We start from the raw sequence: 18,075 nt of genomic DNA on the forward strand, positions 1-18,075 counted from the left end.
TTATCCAAATGATTTTAAAATAACAATAATGGATACAAATTCTATAATTACCTGAATTGTATATCTGATTAAGATAAATAGCATTAAATGTATCATATTCATCATACAATTAATTGAGTTACCCTTTCTGCTTCCTTATTAGCATGTTTGAGTAGAAGCTTCCAAATGCTAGTAAGTAGATGAACCAGTACAACTGGTCCATTCCCATGATTTTTCTTTAAAGTTTGTGAGCATCCAGAATAATGGGTGTGGCATAATTTAGGGGAAGTTGTGTTGAAATTCCACACAGCTAGCTGAGATTCCAGCTGTGGAAAAACATAGTGGAAGAGAAAAAGAGAAGAGAGGGAATAATGAATGATTAATTGTTAAGTAATAATAAGAACAATCTTCATAAAGCATTATGAAATATAATGATGTCTATAATATTCCATTTAGGACTGAACCCATCATTCACAAAATCCCAGTCTTGGACTATCAATTTTGGCATTGCTTAGTTTTGATCTTTCAAAATGATAGATAAAAGTCAAGATGGCAACAGGATTGTATGATCAAAGTGCCACCCATTTGGATGTGTGCCACAATGTGCATTACAAACAGGTGAAGCCAGTGGTGAAATCCAAATTCTTTTACTACCAGCTCTGTGGGCATGGCAGGGGAAGGATACTGCAAAATCTCCATTCCCGTCCCACTCTGAGGCCAGCCAGAAGTAATGTTTGCTAGTTCTCCGAACTGCTCAAAATTTCCACTACCAGTTCTCCAGAACCTGTGAAAACCTGTTGGATTTCACCCCTGGGTGAAATTTCACCCTCTGATCGCACTGTTGCAGCTGCCGTCTTCATGCTTTTTTGACCATGAGCTGCAGACATTCCTCATTCCAGGAAAGCAATTGAGAATGCAACAAAACAATATGTGTTGTTGTTTTTTTACATTTCTTTTTTTCTTCTTTCTCCCTCTTCCCGTTTGTCCTATTGTAGAAGCGAACCATGCTGCTTAGGCTCCTGCCATTTGTGGTCTCCTGCACCATCTATTTCGTTCTTTTGCTCCCCGAGCCCAGCTTGAAGAGCGCTATCATAAAGTGCTTCCCCACGTTCTCCCTGGCGTTCTTTGTGGCCACTCAGTCCAAAAATGGAGGTGTCTTCAAACCGTATTCCCGGTGGATTTTCCATGGTCTCTTGTTCGCATGTGTGGGAGATGCCTGCTTGGTATGGCCAGAGTTCTTCCTTGCAGGTATGATGTTTGAAGGCTTATGACACTGTTGGAGAAGTATCTAGGCTAAAATTTGGGGCTGGTTTTAATCATTTCTGTAGCTTGGTCACCCAATCAGAAAGGCAGGTTCTGAAATCCAGCAGGTTCTGACAGGTTCTGGAGAACCAGTAGCGGAAATGTTGAGTAGTTTGGAGAACCGGCAAATGCCACCTCTGGCTGGCCCCAGAGTGGGGTGGGAATGGGAATTTTGCAGTAGCCTTCCCCTGCCATGCCCACCAATCCACACCACCCCCACAGAACCGGTAGTAAAAAAATTTGGGTTTCACCATTGCAGAAAGGCCATTAGAATAGAATAGAATAGAATAGAATAGAATAGAATAGAATAGAATAGAATAGAATAGAATAGAATTTTTTTTATTGGCCAAGTGTGATTGGACACACAAGGAATTTGTCTTGGTGCGTATGCTCTCAGTGTACATAAAAGAAAATATACGTTTTTTACTTTGCATGGGTACTATTCTTTATCCCCCAACAGTTGGTAGATGAAAAGTAAGCACACTTCAAGTATTGCCTTATAGTTTATGAGCCAGATGTTTAGACTGGATTTGGTATTTTGTCTACCTATTATTGTTATATTTATTTATTACCTGCTTATGATGATTTTTCACCTATCTGTTGTTTGAACAACCTCCCTCAGAGATGGACAACCCATGGTCCTGTAGATACACTATTGCTGACCTATAGATTCCAGCTGTTGTGACCCAGGCCCATGTAGGTAGTAGGAAACTCAATCCGTGGGGGGGAAAATGAATTTTATTCAAACAGCTGAGAATTACTTCATTCCCAGCATAGTTCAACTAAATTAAAACAAATTCTTCCCAACACAAATTCCTCAGTCCTATTGCAAACCTTGGTCCAATTAGGCAAACTGCCAAAGGCCTTTCTTGGCAAACGTTCAGAAGTCATAAAAATAAATGCAAGATGTAGACAAAGCAGAAGACTAAGCTACCAACGTTGTTTTCTGGCAAAGCTCAAACGCCGTTGCTGGTCTGTTTTAAGCTTTATGGGAGCGGCCAATCCATCTCTTGGCCCTACTTCTGAGTTGTCCTTTTTGCTTGAGCTGTTCTTGCCTTCTGGCAGCTCTTCTCATGCGTGCATTAGGAACAGGCTCCTCCTGTTCCTCTGCCTCACTACTGACAGTCTCTGGAGGCTCTGGAGTCTGCACCTCACTCCCCGATGGCCCTGACCTCACCTCAGCCTCATTGCTGTCTGACTCTGTTGCCAGTTGCGCAGGCTGCTGGCGGACCACAACACCAGCACTTTTCTCCATAGTCTATACTGGTCACTGTGAACTGCAATTCAATAACATCTAGAGAAACATCATTCCTGTATGCTGATTGATGCTGGGGTTTATTTTAGATGTGTCTCTCTCTGTGTACTTATACATAATTTATGTATGTTAGCATTGTTGTCAAAGTTGTCAAAGACAACCCAGAGCATAACTGTTCAGCCTCAAGCCCTGGATCTACTGAGACAACAGCCAGAGAAACACAGTCAAGTGCTTTTTTCCAATCCATGATCTGGCAGGAAAGATCTACTGGCATAAAGAGAGCCAGTTTAGTCAAGGGGTTAATGTGCTGGCCAAGAAGCCAGGAGTCTGGGAATTCTAGTCCTACCTTAGGCATGAAAGCCAGCTGGTTGGGGGACTTTGGGCCACTCACTCACTTGCTCAAATCAACCCCTCTCAAAGGTATGGAGGAAATATGAGTTATATATATATTAAAAGGTCAGGATAAAAATCTAATAATAAATTATGTTGCCTTCATTGCCATTTTTATCTTGATGATTAGGACAGCAAAAGATACTGTTTTAATGCACAGCAAATTAAGCAAAGGAATTGTGCAATTTTCCTGGTTTCACTTCCCTGCTCAAAGGAAAAACTGTCACCTGTCACTCTCCTTAATGTGGGGTGAACTATGGCCAGATGAATTTATCTGAATGCTTAGCTAGCTTAAGTTCCCCAACTAACAGATTGAAGGTGGGGAGATATTACATCCCATTTCCTGTCCATTGGGCCATTTCTGAACATGGGTTTAGTGCTTTTCTCAAAGTGCATTAAACATCGGTCCTAAAGCAACCTGATTAGCAGGTCATAGATCTGGAGGAGGAAGCAATCAATGAATACTGAACATTGTCATTAACTATTGCAAACAAATACACAGCTGTACTTTGGCAGAACTGCACGTAGCTGTGCTTAGATACAATAGCAACCTCCCCCCCCCATCCCACAAAGTGATGGAAAGAACAAAAGGTCTAGTGTGGTTCACTGAAGGTCCTGTCTGAAGGGGGGAGGGGAATCTAATGCACTCACTGTGGACAGAAATGCAGAAACAGCAAATGTACATTTCTTTTCCAGTTTGAAGTGACTTTCCACGCAGCACAGGGCCAATGTTCTCTTGAAAGCATAAATCCTGATTTCTAAACACAGATTTATCATGTGGACTGTGCTAAAGGATATGTAAGATGCCCACCTGACAGATGCTTTGGGAAATGGTGGACAGACATTATGGGGGCAGATGTTTCTGGGGAAGCCAAGATGTCTGGTCTCTCCTGCAAGCTAAGCCAACATGGTCATGGAGGCAGTGGTGGGATTCAAGTGATTTAACAACTGGTTCTCTGCCCTAATAATTTCTTCCAACAATCAGTTTACCAAACTGCTCAGAGAATTAACAACCGGTTCTCCTGAAGTGGTGCGAACCGGCTGAATCCCACCACTGCATGGAGGGCAGTACACAGGGCGGGAGCACATTTTCAGGAGACTGAAGGGTTCAAAAAAGCTGGGCAGGTTTCAACTCTTGAACCTATCATCAACATCCTTAGAGAAGCATGTCTAGACAATTTCCAGAGCAACAACTGTGTTGGAACAAGATGAGAAATATCCCTTTAAAAGAAGAAAGCTAAAGATGGCTGCAAATAGTTCAGAGGTGGGCTAGGGGTGAAATGAGAGCAAGATTGAGAAGACGTGGCAAAGAAGCAAAGCATCATGTCACCATCTGAGGAGCAGGAAAGCCAATACAGGTAGTCCTTGACTTAAAACCGTTCATTTTGTGACCATTCAAAGTTACAGCAGCACTGAGAAAAGTGACTTATGACCATTTTTCACACTTAAAACCGTTGCAGCATCTCCATGGTCAAAATCTGAACACTTCACAAATGGCATGTATTTATGACGGATGCAGTGTCCCAGGGTCATGTGATCACCTTTTGGAAACTTCTGACAAACAAAGTCAATGGGAAAGCCAGATTCACTTAACAACCAGGTTACTAACTTAACACCTGCAGTGATTCACTTAACAGCTGTGGCAAGCAAGGTCATAAAATGGGACAAAATTCATTTAACAGCTGTCTTACTTAGCAATGGAAATTTTGGGCTCCGTTGCTGTTGTAAATCAAGGACTACCTGTAATTTGCATTTTGTCATGTCTAATACCAATTCCGGTCACACGAGGGAGCCAGTTAAATGCATATCACAAGTGCAATGAGAAGGTATAAAAATCTAAAGATATACTGTAATTTATTGCAATATAGAGTCCCCATGAGTGAGTAGGCAGCTGTATAAATTTTCCAAAATAAATAAATAAAACATCTGGGAGGAAATATGGAGGATGACAATACCTAGAACTGGTTTGAATAGTTGTATATCTTTTCCTGGTTGTTCCTTACAATCATGTAAACAGAAAGACAATGTTAATAAGAGTAGCACATCCAGTCCAGCTCTCACAATTTGAGGCTTGATTGTCTTTGGAGTGGCTGACAGTTATGGGTCCTGGGATCTGGCAGAGCTGGAAAGTACCAGATTTGGAAAGGCTGATCTCATTCTTGCATAAATAAGTGAGGGGATTTAGCCTGCCTTATAGTTTGAAAAATCCCAATCTATGGATTAAGATGAAACAAAAAATCATCTCATCTATCCGAGTTTTGTTGTTGTTGTTTTTTTTAAAAAAAAAACTATGAACATACATGGAAACAAATATTGTACATGAATTTCATCTATTGAAAGTATGGTAAAGCTAGGCTACTTTCCTTTAGAGATGAATATCTTATTCATGGAAGGGAAAGTCATGTAGTAAATTCTCAGTAGTAGTTCTTTGAAGTTGTTTGCTATATATTGAAAAGAACATCAAGATACTTTCTGATGAACACTTTTAATACTGTCAAAGGCAGTTTATGGGTTTCAACCTGGTGGCACAGATACCTCCCTTGGTTACCACTAAACTCTCTGCCCCACCTGATATTAAAAGGATAGAGGTAGTTTTCAACTTATGTCTACAGCTGTGAACTTCCATCCCTAAACAATTTAGTCGTTCAGTTGCACCTCATTTTACAACTTTCAGGCCACAGTTGTTAAGCAAATGCTGTAGTCCTTAAGCATATCTGGATTCCCCCATTGATAGAAGCCCTTTGGGATTAGGGTCACAAATGGCAACCAAATGGCCCTGGGATGCGGCAACTGTTATAAATACATGCCGGTTGCAAATTGGGGTTTCCTGAGCAGTGGGTTGGACTAGAAGACCTCCAAGGTCCTTTCCAACTCTGTTCTTTTCTGTTAAATCACCAGAATTGTGATCACATGACTGCAGGGATGCCATGATGGTTGTAAGTGTTAGTACTGGTTGTAAGTCCAAGGCCTAATTGTAAGTCACTTAGCGCCATTCACAGTTGTTAATCATAGGTGATCATAAGTGGAGGACTACCTGTACCATTAAAAGCATTCCTACTCCTAAAATATCATCTTTATTTCCCAGAATATCTCTGAATAGTCTTAGAGATAAATATGACAGGTGGGTTGCAATCTAGTTCTTTGGAAATGTGCCCCCTGGCCAATCCCACCCATAAAATATTAACAAGGTAAACTGAGGGTTTGAAGAGGCCAGCTTCTATTGGTCAAAAAATGAATGCAAACGAAAGATGAGGCGATTGGCTTATGATTTTGCCACAATACTCCATTTTGTCAGGGAGCTTTCATTTAAGGGGGAAGGAGAAAGTGAGACACGAAAACACATGTAATAATACAGCCTTCAAGAAACAGGCCGCCTGTGTCACGTTCTTCCTTTTCGGAGCATGCATTAGAGAGTAAGGCATTAAATATTTATCAGGAATAAACATAGCTACCTTTTAGCCCTGCTGTGCCTGTATCTTTTCTTTCCCAGTTGAAAAGAGCACTTAGACACCAAATTGGGGACAGAAGGTAGACAATAGTCCGCAACCGAATGAAGCAATTTTGTAGGTCATACTCAGAGTGCCTTTTCTTGGCTTAGCAAGCTGCAATTATAGAATAATCCTGTGCATCTGAAGTCATAAGCCAGTGGAGGCTGCCAGAGTGACTGAACTGGCGGTGGCTGATCTTGATGGAGCAATGCAGCCCATGTGGCTGCTATTATTGGTTTGCCTTTTCTCCCCTTTACAGGAATGGGTGCCTTTGCCATCTGCCACATCTGCTACATCGCAGCCTTTGGCCTGGCTCCCCTTCAACCTCTCACCTTCCTGGTCATCCAGGGACTCGTGGCTGTGAGTTACGTGGTGATCCTGCTGCCCTGTTTGTCAGGTTTCTACATGTGGGCAGTGCTGTTTTATTCAGGCCTCCTCGGCATCATGACCTGGCGTGCCCTGTCTTGCTCCAAAGGGTTGGCTTCAGCGGGCAGCTTGGTGTTCATCGTGTCTGATATGTTGGTTGCCTACGACAAATTCTGCACCTCCTATCCTCTCGCCCGCATCCTGTACATGGGCACTTACTACCTCGCCCAAACCTTGATTGCCCTCTCAATAGATTCTCCGAAATTTTCCCCGAAGGAGAACTGAGTCTTGAATTGGACTTCAGGATTGTCCTTCAGCATCAAAAGTTTGCTAGGCATTCTGCCTCTCAGATTCACACTTCTCAAGTTCAACTAACTTCTGGTTGGGTTGAAACTGCAGCTCCCAGGATTCCCATGGGCTAACAGCTGTGAGTAATCGGCAGCAGCTATATCCATAATCCCCAGCCAGTATGGACTTTGTGGATTCTTAAGAATTGTAGGCCTGTATTCATGGAAGACATCACGTTGGAGGAAGCTCTGGACAGATTCCTTTCAGAAGTTCAGGTTCTGAGTCCAGATGGTTCTAAGAACAGCTGCTGTGTCCTCCACATTTCCCATCTTCATTGTTATTTCACAATTTTCTTCCAGGAAGTGATGATGTCAATAATCTAATAATAAAAGGGCTAATGACAAAAAGAATTATGAAGTATTTATTTTATTTTAAGGACATGCTTGCTAAAAAAAAATAACAAAACCTGTTTTGTTGCCTAATTAAAATAGCCCAGATTGTTGGTTGCATTGTGTGAACAGAAGATAGGTCTCGTTGTGCACTTCCTTCTCCTGGTCAGAGCTAACTTTCAGGGCTGTCTTCCTGAGGCTTGGACCTTCCTTCCTATCCTATTATTATCCATTCAAATACTTCTCAAACAATCCTTCCTTTCCCGTGAAGTTATTTCTTGAAAACATTTGTATTTTGCTTGGAGATCCAAGAATGGTACCCACAAGCATCCCATGTGGCCACCAGGTGAGTTTCTCCATTTCAAATGGTCTCTTGCCATATGGACTTTCTTCTCCTCGGTATCAAATTGAGCTGTCCGTATTGCCCCCTTCACTTTTACAGGGCAGATTCCACCAGCGATCTATCTAGTTTAATGGGAAGGGCATGCAATGGTAGAAGACAGAATGGGGTTAGGAAAGCAATAGAAAAAGAAAACAATTACAGTGTTAGAAGGGTGGCATAGAAAGCCACTTTTCAGCTCAGGTAACTGCATCAAGCCAAGCTTGATAAGGCAAGGGGAAGCTAAAGTAGCATTAGTACTTTGATAGTACATCAGTAGGAAATCCAGGGTTTTACACTCAGCTGGAAAGTGGCAAAATCCTGCAAGAAGATAACAAAGGCAAGCCATCCATCCATCCATCCATCCATTTGTCATCCTTGTAGATTGCCTACTCCAACAGATTTAGGGCATTTAGTAATGTGTGAAATCCATAAAACATTTGTTTGAAAAAGATCCAAAACTGATGTCTACATGCTTCTACATGACTTGAAAAAGTTCTTATATGCTCCAACACTGGAAATTTTTAAGAAAATGTTGGATAACCATCTGACTGAGATGGTGTAGGGTTTCCTGCCTGGGCAGGGGGTTGGACTAGAAGGCCTCCAAGGTCCCTTCCAACTCTGATGTTATGTTATGTTATGTTATATGTTTTCTGGGACAAGCAGTGCCACCGTAATGGGGACAAGAGACTGATTTGAAGAAACTATATCTCCAGCTCCCCTCCATTGAGATCAAAGCCCACGTGGGGTGGGTGATTTTTAATCAACCCTCCTGGGTTTCATGCACCAGAAGGATAATCTCCTTCTGAACTAGGTTGCCTTGCAAATGCCTGGGTGCCAAGCACAATATAGAGAGACCAAGCCTTTAGAGGTGAAAAACAGCACTTTTTGTCAAGAAAACTAGATGGACCTCTTGTGTTTCCACCAAAAGTTGATCTCAATTTGAATCTTTACTTTTTATAGAACATAGAATAACAGTATGGGAAGGGACCTTCAATGTCTTCTAATTCAACCCCTTGCTCAAGCAACAGACCCTATACTATTCCAAACAAATGGTTGTCCAATTTCTTCTTAAAGACCTCGGGGTATGGAGCACACCCACAACTTCTGAAGGCAAGTTATTCCACTGGTTGATTGTTCTCACCATCAGGAAAATTTTCCTTAATTCTAGGTTGGATCTCTCTTTCATAATCTTCCATCGGGTATTTATTTATTTATTTATTTATTTATTTATTTATCTATCTATCTATTTATCTATCTATCTATCTATCTATCTATCTATCTATCTATCTATCTATCTATCTATCTATCACAACAGTATATATAAGCGTAAGCATGAAATAACTATACGATATATAAGCATATATATAATCATAAGTATGTAATAACTATATGAAATTGGATACAATCAAGGGGAACATTAGGACAGGAAGGGTAGGCACGTTGGTGCTCTTATGCACGCCCTTTAGAGACCTCTTAGGAATGGGGTGAGGTCAATAGTAGATAGTCTTTAGTTAAAGCTTTGTTTGGGGATTTTTGGAAGAGACCGCAGAGTCTGGTAGTTTATTCCAGGCATTAACCACTCTGTTACTGAAGTCATATTTTCTGCAATCAAGATTGGAGCGGTTCACATTAAGCTTAAATCTAATGTGTGCTCGTGTATTGTTGTGATTGAAGCTGAAGTAGTCTTCAACAGGAAGGACATTGCAGCAGATGATTCTATGAGTTAAACTCAGGTCATGTCGAAGGCAGCGGAGTTCTAAATTTTCTAAACCCAGGATTTCAAGTCTGGTGGCATAAGGTATTTTGTTGTAATCTTGTTACTTCTTGTCCTGCCCTCAGGTGCTTTGAAAAAAATAGGTTGATTCCCCTCTTCTCTGTGACAGCCCCCTTTTTATAGAAAAGGCTGAAAAAAAAGAAAAAGAAAAAAGAATTCCCCCCACCCCAATCATAAAAAAGGCTGAAAATGAAGAAGCTGGGACTGACCACCCTTTCTGAAGGATTTTTCTGTGGATATTCTACTTAATTTTTCCTCCATTTTTTTGCTTCCTCTTTGCCTCATCCTTTCTCTTCCTGCTATACATGGGGAAAATTAATTTCATTTGCATTTCAATGTGAATGCAATTCAATGCATTTTGGAGGCAACACACCCACACAGATCATTATTTGAATCCTCAGCTCCCTGAAGTTTTCAATGTGGTTTACTCATGCTTTTAAAATGTAAAATTAGGGGGGAAATCTATGTTGTTTTTGTCTCTTCTTTCCCAATATCTCTATCTTTTTTCTCTCAATTGGTTTATTCTCCTTTTTCAGTCTTAGAAAATGTAGCAGGTTTAGGGACAGCAAATTAGTATTGCCTTTGTGTATGTATGTGTATGTATATACTGTTGGAAGAAATATCCATCTGGGTTCAGTTCCAAGTGGGGACAAAGACACTGGAAACATGGAGACTGCTTGGAAAGATGGTTTAATGGTGGCCAGGATCACATGGCTTGAGTTCCTGAACAGAAAAGGGCTGAGATCCTGTGTGCTCCCTGGTTTTATGATTTTTCTGAGCTTTGACCTTTCTGGGGCACAGGAAGAGTATCCTGATTGGTTGTCCGACTCCCAGGGGGTGGGGGTCTTAGCTAGCCTTGCTGGCTGTCTCTCAAGCTTGCTTGAGCCTTGCCATGTGGTGAGTTTCAGTTGTATTGTGTTGCAAATCATGGGGGGATTGAGTGAGCTTGGTTGAAGCCTTAATTGCCCATTGACAAAGGTGGGGAGAATGAGTGAGCTTAGCTGAGGCTTGTAATGGCCCATTGATAAAGGTGGGGGGGGGGAGTCAGGAAGTTGCAGGAGCTCCTTTGTCTTTAAAATATGTTTCTCCATTTCTCATCCAGGAAGGTATAATATTCTGCTTTTTAAAATATTTCCTAGAATATTTCATTCTTCTAGGACGGCGGTGAGTGCTAAATTCCTACAATCCCTACTTTTTTTTTTTTAAGATGTCGTAATTTTTGGGATTTGCTCTTGGCAAAAATTAAAATTGATCAAATCAGTGGGTGCTTTTAATTTTTCCTGATGCAAAGGAAGCCATTGATAGAGACAACAGAAAAAAAGATTCCTTCAGTGGCTCCCAAAAGCTTTCAACCATGAAGGTCTAGCAGCCAGGGGAAAAGTTCTGGTAAGAATTTTACAGTATCCAATTTTCTATGCCAATTAATTTCAGCTGTTAGATATCACTTTCTGAGAGCTTCCAGTCAGGTCAAGCAAGCACACATCCCAAAATTTTCACAGCCATGGTTTTCCTTTAAATTACAGGCTGTCCATTTCCAAGGGTTGGTTACTGAACCTGCCCTAGCTCTTACTTTAGTCTATCCAAGATTTTTTTCCCAGTCCAAATTGAGGTTAATCAGTGTGCAATCCAGCCTCTTTCCTTTCTTTCTTTTTTCTTTTTAAATTACACACAATGAGCCCTGGGACTTCTACTCATGAGACCACCAGTGCAACATATCTTGCTTTACTGGGCAACTGGGCAGCATCATTTGTGAGTCATAGTCAGGGCTTGGGTTTTGGATATCACTTTTTCTGCTATCTCTTCAAGAGAGGAATTGCCTGAGGGGATGCCCTCCCCATGGAATTAGCAGGGAGATCTGATCCCTTGGGCTTTTAGTGCCACAGAGCAAAAATCAACCTAGAAGTCTTGTGTGGAGGTAAGTGAAGGGAATAGTTTCAGTCTAATTCTGAATGGTGTGTCTCTCTGTGTGTGCCTGTGTATGCAGCTACTTTTACAATACAGGCAATACAAACATGCTGGACAAATTTCCCTACCATTAGACATAAATCTCAGGTGTTCACAACTTGCTGTGGTAGCCACTTTCAAATACAATCCTTACATGAATACTTTAGACTGATTACAATATAAAGGAGACAAGACAGAAAACTTTACAATGAATTTCCCACCTCCCCAATAGTCTTTCCAGCTGTCTTCTGGGAATTGAAAAGAGTCTTTTAGTCTTTACTTGTACATCTCAGGGTCCTTTCTTTCATATCTTTTGGGTGGCATGCTTGTTGGTCAGTCAGGTTTGGAAAGGTCTGCTCCAATCTGGTTGCTGTGATGACTTTCAGTGGGGGCTGGATTCAAACTCAATTCCTGGCTCCAACAAATGGAAGGTCTCCTCTGGGGGCAGCATCTGGAACCATGTGCTCTGCTTCCACAGTTGCAGAGTCATCTTTTCAGGGCTGAAAGACATTAGAATAGGATCTCCTCCCCACTTTTGTGGGTAATCTTCTCAGGAAAGGCATTGTAACAGGATTAAAAGGGGTGGGTAGATATCTTGCAGGCAAAGTTTGAAAAGAAACAACACATCAATATTGCAGTTACTAAAAGATAATGCAGGTTCAACAAAATGCAGTTTCAACAAAATGGAGACACAACTGATGAGAAAGAAAAAAAACTGGATTCACATGCTTCAAGAAGAGGTAAAATCATTTAAACACACAGTAAATGCAAGACTGAATTTTTTTTTTCTTGTAAGTGAACTTAAAACGTTTCCTTATAAACTTATCTTGTAAGTGAACTTAAAATGTTTCCTTATAAACTTGAGTTGTTACTTTAAGATAAAGAGGAGGAGAAAAAGCAGAAATGAAAAGTTCTGTACCCTATTCCCCGTGGCCACGAAAATAGGGCAAAGGCTCTTTCTTTTCTCTCTCTCTCTTTTCCTATTTTATTGCTTCAACCTTTTGTTTTTGTTTTTCCCTAACAATTTAAAATTCTTGTCTCTAGAGATCAGATACATTTTACAGTTACAATTACTTCAAGGGCCCACAAAGACAGACATACACACATAAAAACAAGGACAGAGAGGAAAACAAAACTTTGAGATTTACACACACTGATCATTCCCGCCATAAATCTCAGTTAAATTAGGAAGGCACAAATCTTAACAGACAGACCACGTGGTTCCATAGAAGACAGAGAAAGAGACAAACAAACAAACAAACAAAACCCAAACATTCCTATTTATATATTTCCTTTCTTTTAAGTACCTTTATTTAGCCAAATTTGTTTCCTATTCTCATCTTTATTACACAATTTCCTCAATTTCTTTTTCCGCATACCAGGTAAAACTGGCAGCCTCCGGGCACTCCAGGCCCCAGCAGGTTTTCCAGGGATTTCCTCCACCCTCGAGCTACTGCTTCCCATGTTTCCCTCTCCGATGTGAGGTTTTATTTTCACTTTGGCTTAGCCGGTGGATCCTCCTACAGTTTTCAGAAAAAAGTTCTGGGAAGGACTTGACTCCCTTCTGTCAAGTATGGGCACCTTCCTGTTAAGGGAGCTTCCAGTTTGGATCAAAAAAAGGTGATCCCAGAGGACCTACTGCCCTGCCAGTAGGTACGAGCACCTCTTCAACACTGCTTCCTGCTTCCTTTTTAGCATACCAGGCAGTACTGGCAGCCTCCGGGCATCCAGGGCCCCAAGCAGATCTCCTGCTTCCTTTTTTTTCTCCTTTTTCTTTTTTTACTCTCTTAATTGCTTCATTCACACTTACTTTCCTCTCGCTCGGCTTCCGTTCCTAATAAACACAAAGTTCCACGTTTGGCTTCCCCCCCTTGCTTTCTCTATCCTACCGGTCACGGCTCGGTGGAGCTAGCAGTAGGCAGAGGTGCGGCTAGAGGTTGCTCAAAGAGGTGGAATCAGACTGTTTCCTTAGGTGGAATCCCACTATCACACACTTCTTCCTTCCCTAACAGAAGGTCCTGTGCTCTGGCAAAACCCCCATGCTCTCCAGACTTTTGGTCTTTCTGCGGTTAGGAAATGCACAGAGGATGCAAGATCCAGCTGTGATTGGGAGCAGGGCTCTCTCATTCACACACATGCAGGCATACACATATTTCCCATGCTTTTCCATGCTTAAAATTAAAATTTAGAGGTACTCACCTTCTTTCCAAGCAGTCTTTGAGCTCAACACTCAAAACCCCTTTAAAACCTAGTTCCAAATGGCCAAGGTCCAGGAAAACTTACCCACAGACTCAATGGGTCTGCTGCTAGCATGGGAGGCTTACCTGGGCCAGGTCCATTGGTTAGGTTAGCTTGGAGTCCCATCTGTGGGTGCCAATTGTTGGAAGAAATATCCATCTGGGTTCAGTTCCAAGTGGGGACAAAGACACTGGAAACATGGAGGCTGCTTGGAAAGATGGTTTAATGGTGGTCAGGATCACATGGCTTGAGTTCCTGAACAGAAAAGGGCTGAGATCCTGTGTGCTCCCTGGTTTTATGATTTTTCTGAGCTTTGACCTTTCTGGGGCACAGGAAGAGTATCCTGATTGGTTGTCAGACTCCCAGGGGGTGGGGGTCTTAGCTAGCCTTGCTGGCTGTCTCTCAAGCTTGCTTGAGCCTTGCCATGTGGTGAGTTTCAGTTGTATTGTGTTGCAAATCATGGGGGGATTGAGTGAGCTTGGTTGAAGCCTTAATTGCCCATTGACAAAGGTGGGGAGAATGAGTGAGCTTAGCTGAGGCTTTTAATGGCCCATTGACAAAGGTGGGGGGGAGTCAGGAAGTTGCAGGGAGCTCCTTTGTCTTTAAAATATGTTTCTCCATTTCTCATCCAGGAAGGTATAATATTCTGCTTTTTAAAATATTTCCTAGAATATTTCATTCTTCTAGGAGGGGGGTGGGTGCTAAATTCCTACAATACATACATACATACATACATACATACATACATACATACATATATATATATATGATATAATTGTGAACAAGTCCTAGAGAGTAGAGCATGTGTCAATGTGGATGTCTTTATATGCAGAAAGATTGGACAATGGAATCTTTGGGTATTTTTATGCTAAATTGTGGGTTTCAAGTATGTTTCAAACAATGCTAAACAAACCAGGTTTGGGATAAAGAAAGAGAAAAGACTCCGATGCAAAAATCATTAAATGAAACTCTGTATTAGTGAATGGAAGGACTTTATATGGCCAGGAAGAATCAGAAAGAATGAAAACAGGATTTAACTGGAAAAAGTTTTATACTAAAATAAAGGAGATTAAAGACTGCAAGAAATGTATATAACAGAAAAACAGAGTTGGAAGGGACCTTGGAGGTCTTCTAGTCCAGGGCTCACCAACCTTTCGGATCACAGGGACCACTAAATTCATAATTTTAAATCCCAAGGACCACTAATATGAATTTTTTAAAAAGATAAATAGTATTTAGTGCAATATAAAAAAAGCAAATAATTTTTCTGCGGACCACCAACATTTTCTCACGGACCACCAGTGGTCCACGGGCCACTGGTTGGTGACCACTGTTCTAGTCCAACCCCCTGCTCAAGCAGGAAACCTATACCAATTGAACATGTCCAGAAATTTATTTATTTATTATTTATTTATTTATTATATTTGTATACCGCCCTTCTCCCGAAGGACTCAGGGCGGTTCACAGCCAATAAAAACAAAATACATATAATACAAATTAAAAACAGTATAAAAAACTAATTCGATGAATGGCCTAAATTTTTTTAAATACAATTAAAACCCCATTTAAAACTCCCAATTTAAAACCCCAATTTAAAACTATGTTCAAGCTAGTCCTGCACGTTGAAACAGCAACGTCTTCAGCTCGCGGTGGAAGGTCCGCCATGAGCTCAAGACGAATATTTTACAAGAAGAGTTCTTCACTCCTCTGAAAACAACAAAATACCTTATCCCACTAGACTTGAAATCCTAGGCTTAGAAAACTTAGAACTCCATCGCCTTCAGCAAGACCTACGTTTAACTCATAGAATCATCTACTGTAATGTCCTTCCTGTTAAAGACTACTTCAGCTTTAATTGCAATAATATAAGAGCAACCAATAGATTTAAACTTAATGTTAACCGCTTTAATCTAGATTGCAGAAAAAATGACTTCTGTAACAGAATGCTTATACCTCCTTACCTCCTTATATTTCCTCATATATATGTTTATATACTATATAATCTTTTGTGTGATGCTTATATATATTGTTGTGACAAATAAAATAAATAAATAAATAAATAAATCTCTGTCTAATCTCTTCTTAAAAACCTCCAGTGTTGGAGCATCTGCAACTTCTGGAGGCAAGTTGTTCCACTGATTAATTGTTCTAAAATTTATCTTTAGTTCTAGATTGGTTCTCTCCTTGAGTAGTTTCCATCCATTGTTGCTTGTCCTGTCTTCAGGTGCTTTGAAGAATAGGTTGACTCCCTGGTCTTTGTGGCAGCCCCTTAGATATTGGAACAATGCTATCATGTTACCCCCTAGTCCCTCTTTTCATTAAAATACACATAACCAATTCCTGCAACCGTTCTTCATATGTTTTAGCCTTTATACAGTAGCTGTTGTAAATGAACTCTGTTAATTTAGCTTAATGGAAAGTAAGTCCTGTTTACAAAGGACAAACAAGGCTAGTACATTATAATTGTGCAGCACAATGAATGTCTTTGTTCCTTCTCATGTGTACAGAGCTAGATATGTAGCTGCCAGGGAGTAGGAATCATGAATGCAGAGTGTGGCAATTGAGTTTCCCTTTGCTGAACCTTTATCATAGCTTTCTCCAACCTGGTGTCCTCTGGATGTGTTGAAGCTATATCACCCAGAATTCCCAGCTGTTAGACATGCTATTGGAGAACTCCCAGAATAAGGAAAACTGGCTGGAAGAACCTTGTAGAAACCTGGAGTACATTTTCAGATTTTCTCAAAGACTTTCTTAAATTCAAGGTGCCAAGAAATGTTGGAGTTTGGGTGGAGGTACCTTAAGGTTGCTCTTCTCCAATCTTGAGTTAACTTATTAGGCCTTTTTTCAAAAAGCTTTTTAAAAATTCACAGCCCCATAAATGTTTTAAAAACAATCCTCAAAGCAAAGAGAATCTGAATATGACTCCAGAGCAACTTTCTCCAGTCTAGAGCAGGAATGAAATCCAGCAGGTTCTGGAGAATCGGTGGTGGAAATTTTGAGCAGTTCAGAGAACCGGCAAATACCATCTCTGGCTAGCCCCAGAGTGGGGTGGGAATGGAGATTCTGCAATATCCTTCCCCTGGAGTGGGGTGGAAAGGGGGATTTGCAGTATCCTTCCCCTGCCATGCCCACCAAGCCACACCCACAGAATCAGTAGTAAAAAAAAAATTGGATTTCACCATTGGTCTAGAGGTTCTTTGAAAGATACAATTCCAGTTCTCTTCATTTTCAGGTGACTGGCCTCAGAAGAGCAGGGCTATTCTAATCTCAAACAAAAGGGATTAGGAGTTGTGGGAATTAGGAGAAGACAATATTATTTGGAATGGGGAGGTGGTGAATCTCACCACCTTGTGGTCTGCATGAAACCCTTGAAAGAAGGCATGAGAAGGATTGATCATAAATTGGTTGAAGAAGATGGTGGGCTCAGGTCACACATGCACGAACTCACCCACACAGAATCCCATGCATTAATCCAGCATTTGCCTTTCCCCAACATACATTGAGATAGCAGGTGAGGAGAGAAGCAAGGTTAATGTCTTTTCTCATTCTCATCACCACTATCCTGTTCATGGTGTGTCTCCTTTCTCCCTGAGATCCCACCTAGACTGTAGGAGCTGCCCACAGCTCCAATTTGCATTGGACAAAAATGCTTCCATTGGTGCTATTTTCAAACAAAGGGGTGGGACTTCATTTGGCCCAAAAGATAACTGTATGTGTGGGTTTGTTTTCCAGGCAGACAACTTCCTCCTGGGTTTTGGGTGGGAGAAAAGGAAGGACACAGGACCTGAAAAGAGCTTGGCAAATTACCAAGATCAACTAGAAGTTTCAGGTTGTCGGGATGTGGGCTCTGGGGACTTTCTACCCTGGGAATTACCTATCTGATGGCATCTAGTCTTCTTCATCCCGGAGGAAGCTGGCACTCCCTGGTGCTGGTAAGTGAATTAAAAACAAGCAAACTCGAAACCACCTGCTCTTTGGCATGCATTGTATCTTGGATCATTGCATCAAGAGTAATCTACTTCATACCTAAACCAACTGGATCTCTACATTTAAGGCCAGCATCAGGAGTTGGAAATGCTGGGCATTCTTCCACATCCACACTCTCATTGGGCATCTCCTGGCTGGACTAATCATCTTCTTCCATTGCTGGCATTGCAGAGGACAGGTAAAATTAGAGCAGAAGAACCTGTGCACTCAGCCCTCTTCCTTAAAGTGATACCCAGCCAGCCTTTAAGAAAAAGGTTGAGCTCCCAAATAATCTATCATTTAGGGAGTTATTT

At 41.2% G+C, this 18,075-nt stretch overlaps 1 protein-coding gene across 1 annotated transcript; it reads left to right on the forward strand.

Annotated features, from left to right (window-relative positions):
• The first annotated feature begins 528 nt into the window (after positions 1–528).
• TMEM86B (transmembrane protein 86B) lies at positions 529–7,485 on the forward strand. The gene is made up of 3 exons (XM_058182593.1): positions 529–597; positions 975–1,227; positions 6,674–7,485. Exons 1-3 carry the CDS (start codon positions 529–531, stop codon positions 7,063–7,065), a joined length of 714 nt encoding a protein of 237 aa, XP_058038576.1. The 3' UTR covers positions 7,066–7,485.
• The last annotated feature ends 10,590 nt before the right edge of the window (positions 7,486–18,075 follow it).

This window comes from Ahaetulla prasina, chromosome 4, assembly GCF_028640845.1.
Source record: "Ahaetulla prasina isolate Xishuangbanna chromosome 4, ASM2864084v1, whole genome shotgun sequence".
In the NCBI taxonomy this organism is placed as follows: domain Eukaryota; kingdom Metazoa; phylum Chordata; class Lepidosauria; order Squamata; family Colubridae; genus Ahaetulla; species Ahaetulla prasina.

Excerpts from the sequence above, each read along its gene's own strand:
- TMEM86B (XM_058182593.1), top strand. The coding sequence starts at position 529 with ATGGCAACAGGATTGTATGATCAAAGTGCCACCCATTTGGATGTGTGC. Across the intron at positions 598-974 it reads ACAATGTGCATTACAAACAG|AAGCGAACCATGCTGCTTAG; the intron begins GTGAAGCCAGTG and ends GTCCTATTGTAG. Across the intron at positions 1,228-6,673 it reads GCCAGAGTTCTTCCTTGCAG|GAATGGGTGCCTTTGCCATC; the intron begins GTATGATGTTTG and ends TCCCCTTTACAG.